The 19,820-nt window shown below is 43.7% G+C and overlaps 1 protein-coding gene across 1 annotated transcript; it reads right to left on the bottom strand.

The window, feature by feature from the left end:
- Positions 1 to 873: 873 nt before the first annotated feature.
- slc39a7 (solute carrier family 39 member 7) lies at positions 874 to 18,249 on the bottom strand. Its single transcript, XM_037543059.1, has 8 exons — positions 18,101 to 18,249; positions 13,331 to 13,887; positions 6,209 to 6,377; positions 5,020 to 5,094; positions 4,753 to 4,875; positions 3,185 to 3,295; positions 2,869 to 3,065; positions 874 to 2,175 (listed from the first exon to the last, which is right to left on the bottom strand). The coding sequence occupies exons 2-8, from the start codon at positions 13,880 to 13,882 to the stop codon at positions 1,921 to 1,923; spliced, it is 1,482 nt and encodes a 493-aa protein (XP_037398956.1). The 5' UTR covers positions 13,883 to 13,887; positions 18,101 to 18,249; the 3' UTR covers positions 874 to 1,920.
- Positions 18,250 to 19,820: the final 1,571 nt, after the last annotated feature.

The raw sequence follows: 19,820 nt of genomic DNA, 5'->3' as shown, positions 1-19,820 counted from the left end.
TGGAGTGTTCAGCCTCTCGAGCCTGGAGGCAGAAACATTAAGGCCTTTGATTAAGCTTATCAAAGAAGTGCTGATCCATGCTCTTAAAGATTCAAGAGTTCTTCAGTAAAGAAGATGGTTCCACACAGAACCATGACCACTCAATGAATAAAGGGTTCTGTGCATTATGAAAGGGTTCTTCAGATTGATGGAAAATGTGCATGGATGTGCTACAGATGGTTCTATACATAACCTTTTCGAAAAGGGTTCTGGTAACACTTTATTTGAAGGCTACCTACATAAGGGCTTTATGACGCATTCATAAGCACTGAATAATGTGTTTATGAAGCACTACTTGAACATTTATTAAGTGCTTATATCGGTTCTCGCAACCTGACATAAGATGTTTTATGAAATAAATGACATTGTACTGACATAATAAGAATAAACGTTGAACATATTTACAGCACTAAACATTTTAAACCCTGTACATAATTGCATCAATCATCTTATCCATGCCATGGAGGGAAGAGGGGGTGGTTTCCAGGCATATTTCCTGATATTAATACAATGTCGTCTTAGGAATGCTGACATAAATAGTTATGTATAGTGTTTTAAATGTTTAGTGCTGTAAATATGTTCAACGTTTATTCTTATTATGTCAGTATAATGTCATTTATTTCATAGAACATCTTATGTCAGGTTGCGAGAACCGACATAAGCACTTAATAAATGTTCAAGTAGTGCTTCATGAACACATTATTCAGTGCTTATGAATGTGTTATGAAGCCCTTATGTAGGTAGCCTTCAAATAAAGTGTTACCAGGGTTCTTCTATTGTTACGATGATCGAGAAGGTTCCATGCAGAACCATATACACCACGTTGTCCATCAACCTGAAGAATCCTTTCACCTTGCAAGCAACCCTTTAAGCATGCAAATGGTTCTTCAAGTGTTCATGGTTCTACATGGAACCATTATGGTCAGTAAAGAACCCTTGAAGAACCATTTTTTTACAGTATGAACAGCTTTTTTAATCAACCAAAGAGAAGGAGCTTTCCAGAGAGAGTCAAGCAAGGCATTTCACCGTCTATAAAGTAGTGTGAAGCAAGTATTTTCCAAAAATATTATGCTGAATTTACATGTTGGCGTTGAGAGAACCGATGCGAGCAATAGCAGAGTAAAGCATGCAGAGTAAAGCCATGCAAACTGGCATGGTTTCCTTAAAAAAAGAAAAAAAAGTGGGAATGAGGTGGGAATAGGCAGGAGGACGCTCTGTACTCTTATTTTGTGTTGTATAATACAGGGTTTGTTCGGGATTTGACGAGATGTTTGGCATTCATGGCTCTCAAAAAAATCAATATGCATTTTTTTTCCCACTGTTGCAGTGAACAGCTATAGTAGGGAAAACAGAACTTTTGACAAAACGTTCCACTCACTGCTGCGGCACCACTGGAAATGATGGTATATCCACCGCCAACATGTAAACGCAGCACTACTGTCCTAAACAGGTGAAGTAAATCTTTATAAAAACAAATCACATCGTTATTCCACATCATTTTGATATGATATGATATTTAAGCAAAGCAAGTGCGCTCAAGCATAGCCTCCTTAAATGCGTGCTGACAGTAATTCACTCCTATTTCTAGGACATATTTAGGAATTATGATTAAGCATCCAACCCACAAGCCCCACACTGCTGGTCCCTGTGGGAGCTGGTTGAGCGGATGAATGCAGGGTCTTTGGACTTTTTAGTGCAGTTCTCTTTCAGAAGGCCTCCATTTTCACTCATCATACATGCATCAATAGTTGTCAATGGTAACATTTAAACATCGTTCTCTTTTGTACTTTATATCCCCTGAGTCTCTAACAGCCAAACACCCCGTCTTCAGCTCTCCCTCTTCCCCCTGCTGTGCATCTGTTCTTTAACCTCCGTCCTTCCTCACTCATACTCTGCGATCAGCACCATCATCCCGACTCCGAACAGCAGAGCAATGATCTCCATCAACGACTGGCCCACACTTGAGCGGCCAACCAGCAGCTCTGGAAGGACGGTAACTGTGGCAATGTAAACAAAGCCGCCGGCCGTGAAGGGGAGGATCCAGGCCGTGGCGGCAGCGCCGACCCCCTCTGCCAGAAGGGAGCAGGCCGTCCCAGCTAACGCACCAATAGCAGTGAGGAGCTGAAGAAACATCGCCTGAAAGATGAGAACAAACACAGAGGAAGAGAATAAGAAAAAGGAGTTTAGCTTAAAACAACAAATTGGCAAAACACTAGTCGGTTCTCATAGGTGATATGTTGGATGTGGGAGAAATGGGCAAGCATGAAGACCTAAGCAACTTTGACAAGGACCAAATCGTCAAGGCCAGATTATCAGGTCAGAGCATCTCTGGAACAGCAAGGCTTGTAAGGTGGTCCTGGTCAGCAGAGGCAAGTACCTACCGACAGTGGTCCGAGGATGGACTAACCACAGACCAGCGACAGGGTGTTGGGCGCCCAAGACTCCCCAGATCTCAATCCCATTGAGCATCTGTGACACGTGCTGGAACGAGTCTGATCCACGATGGCTCCACCTCGCACGTTACAGGACTTACGAAGGATCTGCTGCTAATGTCTTGGTGTCAGATACCACAGCGCACCTTCAGAGTCCATCCATCAATTCTAAACATCAGTCTGATACTGATACAAAGTTTTCTTTAATGCAATTATCTGCCAATATTGATATGAACTAGGTGTCATCGTGCATTTCTAGTTACTGCCAGGATGATAATAGTGACTTCTAAGGATTAACACCTACTGCAAGCCAGGCCTGAGGTTTCAATCAACCAAATGGTAGACAATACACAAACATGAGCACATTTGTGTTCCAGCACACTGTAAGGCACCACACCTTCCTCTTGGTGCATCCTGATTGGACGAGGATGGCGAAGTCTCCGATCTCGTGCGGCACCTCATGCAGGAGGATGGTGATAGTAGTTACCACGCCGACCGCTGGACTAACCAGGAAGGATGCTCCGATAGCAAGACCATCCGTGAAGTTGTGAGTGAAATCAGCTGCCAGATTCAGGTAGCCAGACACTTTAATGTCTAAAACACAAGAAAAAGAGAGACACTCATCAGGCAAATCATCTGAGGTCATATCACTGTGATGGCTCTATGCCAACTGGTGGGGAATAAGCTTGTATTACGTGTTTTTAACCTTTTACCTGAGCTCTCCGCCTTTGCTTTCTTCGCCTTCTTGTCTTTTTTTTCTTTGTCTCCTTTTTTCACATCATCCTTTTTCTCTTCTCCATCGCTGTCTTTTGTTTTTGGGGCAGCTGGGAACATAAAATATTTCTTTTAAGTTCTCAATGCAAAGTGAGGTAAACTGGCATTCATTGTCACAGACGTCCAAGGTACAATATATGGACAAAAGTATTAGGACACCTACATCTCATTCTAAATCCATAGGCATTAATATGGAGTTGGCCCCCTTTTGCAGCTCTAACAGCTTCCACCCTTCTGGGAAGCTTCTGTGCGGAATGTGTGTCCTTTCATCCAGAAGATCATTTGTGAGGTCAGACACTGATGTTGGACAAGAGGGTCTGGCTCACAATCTCTGTTCTAGTTCATTCCAAAGGTGTTTGATGGGGTTGAGGTCAGAGCTCTGAGCAGGCCAGTCAAGATCTTCCACATCAAACTCACCCAGCCATGACTTTATGGACCTTGCTTTGTGCACTGGGTCTCAGCCATGCTGGAACAGAAAGGCTCTTCCCCAAACTGTTCCACAAAGTTGGAAACATAGTATTGTCCAAAATGTCTTGGTGCTGAAGCATCAAGATTTTACCTTCACTAAAACTAAGGGTTCTGGGCCAAACCCTGAAAAACAACTGCATATCATCATTTCTCCTCCACCAAAGTTTACAGCTGGCACAGTGCAGTCAGGCAGGTAACTCCTGCACAGAATATGTTTCTGCTCCAGAGTCCAGTAGCAGTGTTTTACACCCTCTGACACTTGACACTGTGCATTGTGAGCAACTTGTGTGCAACTGCTCAGCCACAGAAACCCATTTCATGAAGAATCTAACATGCAGTTCTTTTGCTGATGTAGCTTCCAGAGGCACTTCAGCACTCGGCGGCTCTTCTCTGTCTTCCAGCGCTAAGCTGTTGCTGCTCTTAGATGCTTCCATTTCACAATAATAGCACTTTCAGCTGACAGGGGCAGATCTAGCAGGACAGAAATTTCACAAACTAAACTGTATCAGAGGTGCCATCCCATGACAGTGCCCAGTGTAAAGGCGCTGCCATTATACTGCCAGTGTTTGACTATCAAGATTGCATTTCTATATGCTTAATTTTATCCTTCTGTTGTAATACACACACACACACACACACACACACACACACACACACACACAACAAACTTACCGAGGCAAACTATACATGCTATGGCCTTCCTTTCTCTTACGTTGCCGGATGATCCCTCTTTTTTTCTTCACGACAAGACTGTGTTACCAGGTATTTCATTTTAAATGGGAAAGCATGTTGGATGTATTTCCATCTCTGGCTACGGTTGTTTTCAGGCACTTCATCCGCTGACTAAAGTGTGAATGGTGCAATGTGCTTATTTGACTTTTTACTAGATAGACGTACACCAGAAATTTGACGTCATCATGTTGAAATGGAGTGATCGTTTGAAAACACTTATTTTGAAAGCGCACAGAAAACCTTATTGTAGTTATACTGCCCAAGTCCAGCAGCGTAAGCGAGAAACGGAAAGTAACAAGGTTCTTACCATGAGAGTGAGAGTGAGAGTGTCCCCCCTTCAGCAGACGAACAAACTTCTCCACCACCAGGAACGCCACGATACCTCCCAGCACCCAGAGACCTACAGACATCATGTGATCATGAGCTGCACCTGGAGAGGGAACAAACCGCTGTGTCAATGAAAACACAAACAAATACATGTACAAACACTTGCAATCAGCCATCTGTCCATGCCTAAAGTGAGATCAGCACAACCATAATCCTCCTCCTGTTCTTCATGTTGCCAATCACGTACCGTGAGAGTGACCGTGTGACGCCTCGCTGGCATGGGAGTGACCGTGGCCCTCGTCTCCATGGTGAGAGTGGGGTTCTGTGCAGGAGGAAAGAGTGAAAACGAACTGAGTTGCTGGAACTTTAGCAAAAGTCGTGAGAATTCTCCACTCCAGCAGAAATGAGCGAGTTTGATGTTAGAAATGAATGTGGTTGCTTGATTACACAGATGTCTGAGTCGATCTTGGCATCCAGCCTAAAGCTAGAGTTTAGTACTACATCTGCAGAGTTATATCCTTCAGCCCCATTCACAGGAATGTTTTCCTTCATTTCCAGCTTTCATTACACTGTGCCATGTGTGGGTGCGTACACTGTCGAGATTCTGACAAGAAAATGTAATAATAAAAAAAAAAACCAAATGTAGTTCACGTATCGTCTTTCTGTTCAAAATACGAGCCGTACTCAAAAGTTTACAAGTTTCTCTTACATATTTTGTGCAATACTGTTGAAAATAGGAATGAATGCTGGAGCTGGGGACCCAGACTTCCATGTCTTTGACTTATCCAAGAATTTTGCTTCAGCCAATCATGTGGATTTTTGCTTCACCACATGATTGGTACTTTGCATGAAGTTGAGAAAATTTCTTAATTCATTTAGCCACTTGAGCCTTCTGCTGCCATGACGCTAAAACACAGGTACAAGTCGCCTGCTTCCACTGGAAAGGGTGGCCTGCTAACGTGAACGTATGAAAATGCAGCACTGCTTTAGTACCTTATGAAGTCAAATGCCTCATGCCATGTCACAAAGAACCGATTAGAACTTGGAGACACAAGTAGCCGCTATCGACCTTGCATTGTGCACTGGTGTTCAGTCTTGCTGGAAGTGTGCAATCGTCTAAAATGTCTTGTGCTGAAGCACTGAGATTTCCCCTTCCCTGGAACTAAGAGTTCCCTGAGGAAAAAAAACCCATAGCATCATCCCTCCTCCACCAATTGTGAAGATCGTCATCATTTTTTTCTGGTTGAAGTTGTGTAGCATTCATTTAACAACTATTAACACTCCAAATATTCAAATACGGAAAAATACTTTATTTAATACGTAATTAATACTTACGTAATGCTGCATTCCACATCAGCCACAAGTGGGAATGCTTATTTTGTGTGTGTGTGTGTGTGTGTGTGTGTGTGTGTGTGTGTGTGTGTGTGTACACTAACCAAGAGCATGTGGGATGAGGTGTAGAAAGGCGTCCCCCAGCAGCCCCCCAGAAGCGAAGCTGAGCAGAACCTTCAAGAGATTCTGGTGTTGATCCGTGTTTGACTGGACGGGGATGAGGAAGAGGATGAGGAAGGGTGCAGCGCTGATCAGCAGAGTGGCTCCGACTGCCTAGAACCGGTTAGAACAGAACCATTAAAGATACCATGTGAAATGTTTATCACTGAAACTTTAAATATCACACAATTACATGAATGAAGTCCGTGGACACATTAAGGCTACATTCCCGTTCCTCGGCAGAATCGCCACAAACCAGATTTTTTCCCACCATCCTTCAGTGTTAATGCGACAACAGCAGCAAACATGAAGTTAGAGCCAGTAAACACCGCCAAAGTAGTTAATTACCTTCATGAAAAAAGTTTGTTCTGCTAGTTTGTTTATCTGCTCATGTTACTGATTAGGACGTTCAATTACATTAGTGTTCGTTCATATAATGTATTTGACTCATTTACCTTCACGCATGTGAATAAACCACAAGGATCAGATCTGAGCAAAAAAAATCTAAATTGATCAATGAGGCTTGTAGCACAAAGTGGAATTACAAAACAAGACGTTTGAGGAAACAGACCTAATTTTCTGGGACTTAAAGTGAAAACCAACACCACCGTGTGTCAGGACCACAATATTCTGGTGTAGACAACAAATACTGTATAAAATGAAATAAGATAAACTAAATCTTTATTAGGTCTCAGCACCACGAAATGCCAAGTTGGATTGACGTAAAACGTTTACATTAAGATATGCAGAGCATATTTACAGTCCAAACCTTGTCAGTGAACTATGAGGGCAAAAAAACAAACAAGCAAACAAAAATAATCAGTCATTAGTCATACTTGAGGTAAAATATTCAATTAATCATGACATTGATTTGTCATATCGCCCAGTACTAATGTGATGTTGCCGTTTTCAAATATGGGTTTGATCAGTCCACAATCAAATCCTGAAAATATTAGAGCAGTTTAGACCAACAGTTGCATAAAAGCATTTGTAAATGATGTAAAATCATGTTGGTCATTTTGTATGGAAGTCTGACGGGGCTTTGAGCTGTGGCTATGATTTTGAGATCACAAGAAAAAGTGGTGATCTCAAAATAACCATCCAGAAAATTTGAACTAGCTCATGGCCTCTCTCTGGACCACTTTTGTACTGTATTTTATAATAATCCAAACCTTTTTAGTTAAACTCACGTTGGCACCAAATACCAAGCCATCATTCAGTAAGTGTCAAACCATTTGTCTGACTGTTGATTAGAGGTAAACAGTGCTGCTAACTAGTGCTCAGCTAGTATGAAAACAGTGCTGCTCACCACAGAACGTCCATTTCTGGCTGTACCTAGAGCACCGACACAAGTTTAGATGATGATGACTCAATTCTGACAGAGTGACATAAAGATGAAATTAAACCCGTCATGTGGTGTTTGGATCTGTATCCTGATCAGCTGTTTAACGTGAGCAGCTGCAGACCCAAACAGTTCCACCCGTTACAGCACGGGTCTGATTCTGACTGACCGCTGCTCTGCTGAAACAAGTGTAGATGATAATATAACGATGGCCTAGTTAGCAGGCCAGACATGCTACGCTACACAGCACAGCAGAGGCCCGGTTCCAGCTGATTGGAGCTGAAATGACCCATGTTTCGAGGATATCTGAGAGTTGTGTGAAGCTGAAATTGAACGTGTCCTGTAGTGAATCTAACTTCTAATCTGGGGTTACACTGCATGACGTTTCCCCCGATTTTAGCCCCGATTCTCAGTCTGGCTGAGTCTGAGCTGGTCGACTCTAGTCTGTAGGTTTTTGGGTCAGTCGGAGTCGACAGTTGGAGAGAGAGCTGAGTCGTGTTTGAGGGGCGCAGACTCAGATGTTTGGCCTCCCAGTCACGTTTCAGACTGGTTGGAGTTGATGAAATAATTTTTTGAGAGTAATCTAATGTAAACTGATCAGCTCAGTCTGAGGGGGTTCCTGCAACAACCAATGAAAACAGAGCACTACAGAAGAAAATACAGCAAGTAAACAGAAGAATGTTGAAAAGTCTCTCACATGTGGAGCGAAGCTTTTTAATGAGCTGAGTTTAAGGCACGACTGAGTTTATGTACATTTAAAACTAAAAAATACCAAACTGATCACATTTTTATGTTTATGACTGTCACTTAAGCTTTAATAGCTGCTTCTTTTCTGTGTCTGTGCCAACAGCAGAGAAAACAGCAGCACTTCAGCAAAACTTCATCTTTGTTCTGCCAGTAATGGGAGAACGTGAGAGTTCATGCGAGTGTGTGCATACATCAGTAATATATTCGACAGGTTTTTAATGCACCATTACAATCAGTTCACAGAAGTAATGCCAGTTTGAACAGTGAACTACTTCACCACCGTTTTACAAGCGTACCTAAAGCACTGCTAGACCAACGCATGGTCGAATGACTGATTTCTCTAGCAAGACGAAGAAACAGGCACACGTTTCAGTAATACAGTTCAGCCACCAGAGGTCAGCAGTGATACAGATTAGAGTTTCAGAGATTTGCCATACATTAGATGTAAATTCAGTGTTCAGTGTTCAGACTTGAGTCTGTCCAAAACACGTCTGAACAAAATCTTTTAGCTGGTCATTATTATAGTGTAGATTTAACACACACAGCAGTAGAAATTTAGTTTAAATCTGTCTGAAACGGGATTCAACAAGACATTTTTGGGTGCTGTTAATATATAAATAGAAAAATATATATAATATCTGTACAGTGTAAAGTTTCTTGCTTTTCTGTTTATATTATTAATCCATCACCATTCCCTTGTGTAATATAATCAGCACTCCATGTGCAGTACAGTGTGAATTTTTCTCGCTTCTTAATTTACAGATGTTTTACATTGTTAAATTTCTGTTAGAGTTTATGTGAAGGATGGAGTTTGTTTATGTTTAGTACTTTGTGTGTTGCAGTAATAAGTAACAAACACTAACCTTGTTAACTAATTAAGAAGTTTAATTACTTGCTCTTCTTGTTGCTTCTTTTTCTTACTCACCCTTTGCTGCTTTAATGCTGAGAATCTCCCTGTTGTGGGACTAATAAAGATTTAGGCTGATGTATCTGTACTAAAACTAGAAGAGCCTCATCCAAACGCCTCCATGTTCCAAGACATTTCTGTAGAAATGGCCAAAGGCGGCTGTAGGAGAACGAGGCCGCAGCGTCAAAGAACAAGTCTGAAAGCAAAGTTTAAAGAATCCGAGCCAAAGAAGTGACCGTGCCCTTTTACAGCTTGAACGCATTCTGGCTGATGAGCCCAGCTGTCAGTCAGTGAAGCTTCATGGTGGCTCCTGTGATGCTGGTGAAGATGAAGCTGATCCTCCAGGAGCGACTGGCGTTCGTTGGCGGTCATGATGGTTGACCTCTGGATGAGCCGTGAAGCACTGTTGTTTTGCGCATGCGGGTCAGTTTAGGGACTAATCTATTCAGACTGATGTCACATACAGATCACATTTAAAAGATAAATGTGAACAGGCAAAGAAAAAAATTGGATTTGGGTCACTTTTACCTGCTGTGTGGAGGTAGCAGAGTCATGTGACTACACGCGGTAGCAGGTTTTTAAGGGGACAGTTCATGAACACATTATAATGTTTAATGTAGATCTCCGTATCAAACACAGCTGACACCTATAAATATATAATGAGATTTGATAGGTTATCGACCACACAGAAGCTTTTTATTTATGCTTTATGATTAGAGAAGAAACACAGGAAAGCCCCATTTTCCACGGTCATAAACAAATAGATTTTTCTTCGTTTCTGCATTCTGCAGTTTTCAGGAGCAATGCAGAAAATGTGTTGCTGTACTACTGATGACAGCCCGTTTTATATAACATGAAAGAAGAGATTTATTAAAGAGTTTTAATAAATGGAAAAAAGGCTATTTTTACCTGGCTTTTTGTGCCAGGCTAATACCTGCAGGTTTGCACATTGTAACTAAACAATTCATAAAAACAACTAATCGATTATGAAAGTAGCCCTGCAGGCTTGGTTTCAAGTGGTTACCGCCCAACCCAGTCATAAATGCCACTACTCTTGATTTTGCTCGGTTTTTTTTCTTGACACATTTACGAAACTGGAGCGAACTTCAGCCTGCACATCATAACAAGCTGAAAAAATCCAACCACTAAACCACCAACCATGGAACGACTGGAACGGAGGGACCACATCTTTACACTGATAGACATTCTGCACGGTCCCAATTTCACCAAAAGCACAGCACAACTCAGGTCAGCTTTCTGAGGAACAATGTGTTTTTGTGTAAGCTACAAGGACGCTAGAAGTCCTGGTAAATCAAGTGTTCAAATAACAGGAAATGCTGATGAAGCTTCACAACGTAAACGATGGAAGCAACGTCCCATCAACGGAACAGAGAACAGAGTGAATGTGATAGGCACAGATGTTAAATGTAATCCAACTGTTTATAAATACATACATACACAAAGCCTGTAAATATACACAACGTACGTTTCTCGCCAATCCACGAAATGATGCGTCAATATGAGATTCTGAGCCAAAATTTGCATGTGAGTTTTTCCTCTGGACTAACTACACTTTAAACAGCTTGATCAGATTTGATCAGACAAGCATTCTCATTTCTATGCACACCAATGCATAACATTCATATTAATGCATTGAATTCATATTAAAGTCAGCTGGATAATTATGCATGCCCATTATTCAGTTTACTAGTATCTTCTACAGACTTTTCAGTAATTATAATGAATTATTCAGGGTCAGTAACTACTACCAATTGTTCAGTAACTACTGCCAATTGTTCAGTAACTACTATGAAATACTGAGTAAGTTATTAATTATTCAGCAACTACTACAAATTATTTTGTAACAAATTATTCACTGACTGCTATAAATTATTAAGTAAGTTTTATGAATTATTCAACAAATATTACTAATTACTCAGTAAATAAGAGCTATAACTTATTCTTTAACTAATACGATTTATTCATTAACTACTTTAAGTAATACAACACAGGAAGCACGTTACAGCAAATAAACTCACGCCTTTGATTTAGCTGTAGGTACAAGCTGACGGGGATTACAATGGATCATTACAGCCTTGACTATTTTCAAAAACACACAACCTGTGTTAAACGGCTTTTTTGGGAAGTCCTTCTGCCAAAAAAGTGTTAACTTTGTGTTACAGATAGAGCCACAAAACATTGGCAATATCAGGTTCAGCTCAGTTTTTCCAATACTTACCAGATTAAACTGCGTGTGGTTTTGTTCCAGTTAGTCTATAAAGCTTCTCACAGCAGATTTTGTTTGCTGAACTGTATATTGTTTGTTTCTGGCTAATTCCAGTTTGTTTAGCTGTTCTGCCTCAGCTTCCGGCCTAACAGCTCACTCGAAAGGCTGAACGACCCGTTCAGAACTATGACTCAAGTCCTGCAGTAACTCTCCCTCTTCAGAATCAGACTGAACAGCCTGCTGGTCAAATATTATCTTACAGAAGTTATATAATGTGCCCATTTTCTGGTTTTGTATGAGGTAATGTAGAAACTCAGTGACTGTTAACTGCACTGTAAAGCGAATACTACAAATGCTATGAATAAATAATTAATATGAATTATTCAGTAACTACTATGAAACTAATGCATATATTCTTCCTATAGGAAATTTCAGTCCAGATTGTTTAAGGATTCCTTAGTAAACTGTTCTATATAGAACAATGAACACTTAAAGAACCCGTTGCATGACTAAAGTGTTCTTTGCATCCTGAAAGGGTTCTTCAGTTTCATGGAGAATGTGCTGTAGATGGTCCTCTACATAACCTTTTGAACCCCAAAAGGGTTCTCTTGTTATAAGCTTGATACTGTAACAACAGAAGAACCTTTTTTGACGCTATATCGATCTTTTCAAATAAGGAACCATCTAGAGCGCATTCCCAAGGACCCTTTCATGGTGCAATGTATCCTTTATTCATGCTTTATGTAGAAAACATCTGCTTACAAACGAAACTATGAGAACCACCTTTTTTTAAGAGTGCAGTGGTTTACGGTACTAACAGTTTCTATAGGATTCAACTGAAATCAGCCGGCATCAGTTGAACTGGTAAAAACCATAGGAAGTGATACTTTCTTACTTGGGTTTCACTGCAGGTGTCAATACTAATAACCAAACCAGACTGTCAGCAGAGCACCCACCACCAACGACGACGACGACGACATGTTAAATATTAAACCAACATCATCTCTAAATTCCAGCATGTGTGTGTGTGTGTGTGTGTGTGTGTGTGTGTGTGTGTTTGGGGGTTGAATGTGTGTGAATGCGCTCAGTATTTTGGACTAACGGCCATATTCTGTTCTTGAGTATACTTTGCTAAAATATGTGGCACAAACCAGCCTTCATTTCAAGCTTGTCATGGTTGGTGTATGTGGGTATGTGATACCAGAATGGCTGAGATCACTACTGCTTGATAAGCTTGGGGACTAGCAAACTCTTCAGGCTAGTGTTCCAGGTCATATCAAGCTGATAAACAAGGCTTTGTTAGTAATTAGAGGTGGGTAATATGACAATAGGTTATTGTGGGCATATTGCGGATGTTACTTGTACTTAAAGTACACTGAACAGCTGTATGTTTCATTAAAGAAAGCGTCATTTTGTCCAGTTTAACTGTATGATAGCTAGTTTTTGACGGCATTTTTAAATGTGGCACTACTAGTGCACTGTGTCTGCGTCAAAGGTATTGTGATATGATAGGTTTGCCACATCACCCTCCCAGAGTTGCACCGCTGCTTCACCAGCTAACTATGTTAAACAGAAAGGCCAAAGTATCAACAGCAATATATATATATATATATATATATATATATATATATATATATATATATATATATATATATATATATATATATATATATATATATATATATATATATGTGCTTATATAGTGTTGGTTATTTCATATTGCATAGAATAAATGCAAAGGCCAGCATAGTCACATCAGATTATTAGACTGTGATATGATCACCTCAGGCAACTGTCTGTTGATGAACTGTTGCTATTATTGTGTGCAGTTTTATAGTTTTTACCTGCATCCACAGCTCCACCGTGTTCCGTCTCTCGCCCTCCGCATCTCTCTTCACCCTCTCTTCACCGGTACCATGGCTGTGGGTGTGCCGGTGGTCGTGTGAGTGACCGTGGTCGTGTGAATGACCGTGGTCGTGTCCGTGGTCATGTCCGTGGTCATGTCCGTGGTCGTGGTCATGTCCGTGGTCGTGGTCATGTCCGTGGTCGAGGTCATGTCCGTGGTCGAGGTCATGTCCGTGGTCGAGGTCATGTCCGTGGTCGTGCTGAAGCTCCTCCTCCTCTGTATGCTGCATGTTTGCTTGTGCGCTCCACTTGCTGGCACCGTGGTGCATCTTCACACCATCACCATGGGAGTGTCCATGGCAACCACCTTCGCCATGAGAATGCCCATGATGGTGCCCATGGCAACCACCCTCACCATGAGAATGCTCATGGTGGTGTCTGTGATGGCCATGCGAGTGGGCATGACCGTGGTCGTGAGCACCGGTTAGCTGGAATGTTAACACTGCTAACCCAAACACCAGCAGCAGCACAGACAGAGGAAGGGCCCTCATCTCACCTGGACAGGAATGAAAACAAAGCATCCACTTCACAATCCTGGAGCAGGAAATGGTGCCATGGAGCAAACATTGCCACGTTTAAGTGGGTGAGGTCTGTCACTGTAAACTGGCACCCAGCAGCAGAAACTATACTGGAGCTTCAGGCAAGCTAGAAAAAAACCTTGAGGAAGGACACACTTGTCTAATTTCATCCATAAATCGACAACTAACTGCTTTTATGACAAAAGCCACACAAAGAAAGTATTTAAGCACGGCTCCATCAGTGATTCTCGGCTTTTTCGAGCTCATATGCTGCCAGTTTATGATTATAAACGCACATAAGAGAGATGGAACAATACAATGCATGTTACAGTCCAACAGCCTCATAGACCTCAGGGCTCATGTTTAGAAGGAGAAATCTCAGCCTGGGTGCCCTAATTCAAACCTTATGTCAGTAAATGCATTACACCTAAGTGAGGATAGAGAATGGCTTGGTTTAAACAGTCCTCACTGTGCAGATTTAGGCCAGTTTAGGTCAGTCACAGCCCGTCTTAGAGCCTTAAACCCCCGGTTTAGGTCAGTCACAGCCCGTCTTAGAGCCTTAAACCCCCGGTTTAGGTCAGTCACAGCCCGTCTTAGAGCCTTAAACCCCCGGTTTAGGTCAGTCACAGCCCGTCTTAGAGCCTTAAACCCCCGGTTTAGGTCAGTCACAGCCCGTCTTAGAGCCTTAAACCCCCAGTTTAGGTCAGTCACAGCCCGTCTTAGAGCCTTAAACCCCCAGTTTAGGTCAGTCACAGCCCGTCTTAGAGCCTTAAACCCCCAGTTTAGGTCAGTCACAGCCCGTCTTAGAGCCTTAAACCCCCGGTTTAGGTCAGTCACAGCCCGTCTTAGAGCCTTAAACCCCCGGTTTAGGTCAGTCACAGCCCGTCTTAGAGCCTTAAACCCCCGGTTTAGGTCAGTCACAGCCAGTTTTAGAGCCTTAAACCCCCGGTTTAGGTCAGTCACAGCCAGTTTTAGAGCCTTAAACCCCCGGTTTAGGTCAGTCACAGCCCGTCTTAGAGCCTTAAACCCCCGGTTTAGGTCAGTCACAGCCAGTTTTAGAGCCTTAAACCCCCGGTTTAGGTCAGTCACAGCCAGTTTTAGAGCCTTAAACCCCCGGTTTAGGTCAGTCACAGCCCGTCTTAGAGCCTTAAACCCCCAGTTTAGGTCAGTCACAGCCCGTCTTAGAGCCTTAAACCCCCAGTTTAGGTCAGTCACAGCCCGTCTTAGAGCCTTAAACCCCCAGTTTAGGTCAGTCACAGCCCGTCTTAGAGCCTTAAACCCCCAGTTTAGGTCAGTCACAGCCCGTCTTAGAGCCTTAAACCCCCAGTTTAGGTCAGTCACAGCCCGTCTTAGAGCCTTAAACCCCCAGTTTAGGTCAGTCACAGCCCGTCTTAGAGCCTTAAACCCCCAGTTTAGGTCAGTCACAGCCCGTCTTAGAGCCTTAAACCCCCAGTTTAGGTCAGTCACAGCCCGTCTTAGAGCCTTAAACCCCCAGTTTAGGTCAGTCACAGCCCGTCTTAGAGCCTTAAACCCCCAGTTTAGGTCAGTCACAGCCCGTCTTAGAGCCTTAAACCCCCAGTTTAGGTCAGTCACAGCCCGTCTTAGAGCCTTAAACCCCCAGTTTAGGACAGTCACAGCCCGTCTTAGAGCCTTAAACCCCCAGTTTAGGTCAGTCACAGCCCGTCTTAGAGCCTTAAACCCCCAGTTTAGGTCAGTCACAGCCCGTCTTAGAGCCTTAAACCCCCAGTTTAGGTCAGTCACAGCCCGTCTTAGAGCCTTAAACCCCCAGTTTAGGTCAGTCACAGCCCGTCTTAGAGCCTTAAACCCCCAGTTTAGGTCAGTCACAGCCCGTCTTAGAGCCTTAAACCCCCCGGTTTAGGTCAGTCACAGCCAGTTTTAGAGCCTTAAACCCCCGGTTTAGGTCAGTCACAGCCCGTCTTAGAGCCTTAAACCCCCGGTTTAGGTCAGTCACAGCCCGTCTTAGAGCCTTAAACCCCCAGTTTAGGTCAGTCACAGCCCGTCTTAGAGCCTTAAACCCCCAGTTTAGGTCAGTCACAGCCCGTCTTAGAGCCTTAAACCCCCAGTTTAGGTCAGTCACAGCCCGTCTTAGAGCCTTAAACCCCCAGTTTAGGTCAGTCACAGCCCGTCTTGGAGCCTTAAACCCCCAGTTTAGGTCAGTCACAGCCCGTCTTAGAGCCTTAAACCCCCAGTTTAGGTCAGTCACAGCCCGTCTTAGAGCCTTAAACCCCCAGTTTAGGTCAGTCACAGCCCGTCTTAGAGCCTTAAACCCCCAGTTTAGGTCAGTCACAGCCCGTCTTAGAGCCTTAAACCCCCCGGTTTAGGTCAGTCACAGCCAGTTTTAGAGCCTTAAACCCCCGGTTTAGGTCAGTCACAGCCCGTCTTAGAGCCTTAAACCCCCGGTTTAGGTCAGTCACAGCCCGTCTTAGAGCCTTAAACCCCCAGTTTAGGTCAGTCACAGCCCGTCTTAGAGCCTTAAACCCCCAGTTTAGGTCAGTCACAGCCCGTCTTAGAGCCTTAAACCCCCAGTTTAGGTCAGTCACAGCCCGTCTTAGAGCCTTAAACCCCCAGTTTAGGTCAGTCACAGCCCGTCTTAGAGCCTTAAACCCCCAGTTTAGGTCAGTCACAGCCCGTCTTAGAGCCTTAAACCCCCAGTTTAGGTCAGTCACAGCCCGTCTTAGAGCCTTAAACCCCCAGTTTAGGTCAGTCACAGCCCGTCTTAGAGCCTTAAACCCCCAGTTTAGGTCAGTCACAGCCCGTCTTAGAGCCTTAAACCCCCAGTTTAGGTCAGTCACAGCCCGTCTTAGAGCCTTAAACCCCCAGTTTAGGTCAGTCACAGCCCGTCTTAGAGCCTTAAACCCCCAGTTTAGGTCAGTCACAGCCTGTCTTAGAGCCTTAAACCCCCGGTTTAGGTCAGTCACAGCCAGTTTTAGAGCCTTAAACCCCCGGTTTAGGTCAGTCACAGCCAGTTTTAGAGCCTTAAACCCCCAGTTTAGGTCAGTCACAGCCCGTCTTAGAGCCTTAAACCCCCAGTTTAGGTCAGTCACAGCCCGTCTTAGAGCCTTAAACCCCCAGTTTAGGTCAGTCACAGCCCGTCTTAGAGCCTTAAACCCCCAGTTTAGGTCAGTCACAGCCCCTCTTAAAGCCTTAAACCCCCAGTTTAGGTCAGTCACAGCCCGTCTTAGAGCCTTAAACCCCCAGTTTAGGTCAGTCACAGCCCGTCTTAGAGCCTTAAACCCCCAGTTTAGGTCAGTCACAGCCCGTCTTAGAGCCTTAAACCCCCAGTTTAGGTCAGTCACAGCCCCTCTTAGAGCCTTAAACCCCCAGTTTAGGTCAGTCACAGCCCCTCTTAGAGCCTTAAACCCCCAGTTTAGGTCAGTCACAGCCCGTCTTAGAGCCTTAAACCCCCAGTTTAGGTCAGTCACAGCCCGTCTTAGAGCCTTAAACCCCCAGTTTAGGTCAGTCACAGCCCGTCTTAGAGCCTTAAACCCCCAGTTTAGGTCAGTCACAGCCCGTCTTAGAGCCTTAAACCCCCAGTTTAGGTCAGTCACAGCCCGTCTTAGAGCCTTAAACCCCCAGTTTAGGTCAGTCACAGCCCGTCTTAGAGCCTTAAACCCCCAGTTTAGGTCAGTCACAGCCCGTTTTAGAGCCTTAAACCCCCAGTTTAGGTCAGTCACAGCCCGTCTTAGAGCCTTAAACCCCCAGTTTAGGTTAGTCACAGCCCGTCTTAGAGCCTTAAACCCCCAGTTTAGGTCAGTCACAGCCAGTTTTAGAGCCTTAAACCCCCAGTTTAGGTCAGTCACAGCCCGTCTTAGAGCCTTAAACCCCCAGTTTAGGTCAGTCACAGCCCGTCTTAAAGCCTTAAACCCCCAGTTTCCGTTTGCTTCATTCAAACAGTGCAGCTAATCTGTGGCTACAGGGTCTGGGAGGAACAAAGCCGAGGCTGTGCTGTGCTGTTGCCTACACTGCGCACTGAAAATGATGTGTGCGCTCTGCCAATGCCAGCATGCAGAACTCTTACGAGCACAGTGATGAAAGTGGACCTGCTAACAGGCTACATGGCTTATTATGATAGAGCGGCTAACGATAGCCTGCTAGCTTAACTACATGTCGCTGCTGGACAAAAACAAGTCAGCAGTCCTCCGTTTGGGCGTTGAGCTCGTATGGACTCACCTGTCTGCTGACCGCGCTCGGCACCGTAAGGCTATTCGTCTGAAGGATTTCCTCAAAACCGCCAGAACCCGCTGCACAGCTGATGCTCTCCTACTTTCCGAAAACCGACGTGGCGTTTAGTCAAGCGAGGAAATATCGCGAGATCTCCCCTGGGCCGCCGCAACTGCTGACCCCCAAATCTCGCGGGGAGACGATCACAAGTTCCTGAATGAATATAAAGCCGCTCTCCTTCCTTCTCTGGGACGCTTTTCCGTTGTTAGTAGTGAAAATGTGATGAAATTGAAAGGTTTCAGGAGAAATAGGAAGACAGAGAACAAGAAGGGGGTCGTTGTGGGGAAAACAGAACGATATATGCAGTAAAAGTAACGACCTGAGTTAGTCGGTAACTCTTAGAGTCGTACAGGAAGGTATTTCTGGGTTGCGCTGTGTTATTATCTTCAGTTACGAGATAAATAAAGATGACAGGACTGTGAGACTCTGGTATTCACTGATCAGGCATAACATTATGAGCTCCTCCTTGTTTCTACACTCACTGTCCACTTTATCAGCTCCACTTACTGTATAGCTGGTCTTTGTAGTTCTACAGTTACAGACTGTAGTCCATCTGTTTCTCTGATACTCTGTTACCCTGTTCTTCAGGGGTCAGGACCCCCATGGACCCTCACAGAGCAGGTACTGTTTGGGTGGTGGGTCATTCTCAGCACTGCAGTAACAATGATGTGGTGGTGGTGTGTTAGTGTGTGTTGCGCTGGTCTGAGTGGATCAGTCAGGATTGCACAGTCACCACCAGCTCAGTGAACGACTGCGTTCTGTGGTTCATTTTGCGTGGATTGACTCAAGCCTGTAGCAAAATTGTAGTGATAAATTTCGCTATAGCTACACAAAACAGCTACAGCTGCTAGCTGCTAATATTTTTATAGCTACTCCCCCCATCCCTGGTCTAGGAGTAGGGTGTCCCAATTCTTGTTGAGATAGAGGGGTAGGGTGAAGTGTTAGGGCTACATGGCCCTCCAAACGGGACAATTTGAGAATTTACAACCCAATTTCCCAAAAAGTTGGGAGGCTGTGCAGAATGTAAATAAAAATAGAATGCAATGATGTGTAAGTCATGTAAATCATATTTTTAAAGAAAAGCTACAAAGACAACAAATCAAATGTTGAAAATGAGAAATCTGATTGTTTTTTGAAAAATATTTGCCCATTTTGAATTTGATGCCATCAACATGTTTCAAAAATGTTGGGACGGGGGCCTGTTTACCACTGTGTTTCATCACCTCTTCTTTTAACACTCTGTAAGTGTTTGGGAACCAGTGGTGGACAGTAACTAAGTAAATGTAATTCATTACTGTACTTAAGTAGTTTTTTTGTGTATCTGTACTTTACTTAAGTTTTTCCATTTTGAGCGACTTTTTCCTTTCACTCCACTACATTTCAGAGTCTAATATCCGACTTTTTCCTCCTACATTCTGAGAAATCTGTCGTTCCTTTTGGTTTCTGTGTGTATAAAAACGTAACATGTCAAAACGAAAGAAGCGCAAAGCCAGAGCACCAATCAGGGCCCAGCGGTCACTTTGTTTAGAGCTGGTTTTGACCTGTTGGTCATACCGACCCAGTGCAGCACGCGGTTCAACGTCAGCGCAGCAGCGTAAAACTTTGGGAGAGTCTGTTCAACATAAATGATGAACTAACCTAACTTTGTGTAAATAGAGCTCAATATAGA

This window comes from Pygocentrus nattereri, chromosome 11, assembly GCF_015220715.1.
Source record: "Pygocentrus nattereri isolate fPygNat1 chromosome 11, fPygNat1.pri, whole genome shotgun sequence".
Lineage (NCBI taxonomy): Eukaryota > Metazoa > Chordata > Actinopteri > Characiformes > Serrasalmidae > Pygocentrus > Pygocentrus nattereri.
Note: the sequence above shows the minus strand (reverse complement) of the source record. Positions and strands in the feature narration are given on the sequence as shown.

Coding starts and splice junctions, on each gene's coding strand:
- slc39a7 (XM_037543059.1), bottom strand. CDS start 13,882: ATGAGGGCCCTTCCTCTGTCTGTGCTGCTGCTGGTGTTTGGGTTAGCA. Junction 5,095..6,208: donor CCTCATCCCACATGCTCTTG/GTTAGTGTACAC, acceptor CCTCCTGCACAG/AACCCCACTCTCACCATGGA. Junction 3,066..3,184: donor AGCAAAGGCGGAGAGCTCAG/GTAAAAGGTTAA, acceptor CTTGTGTTTTAG/ACATTAAAGTGTCTGGCTAC.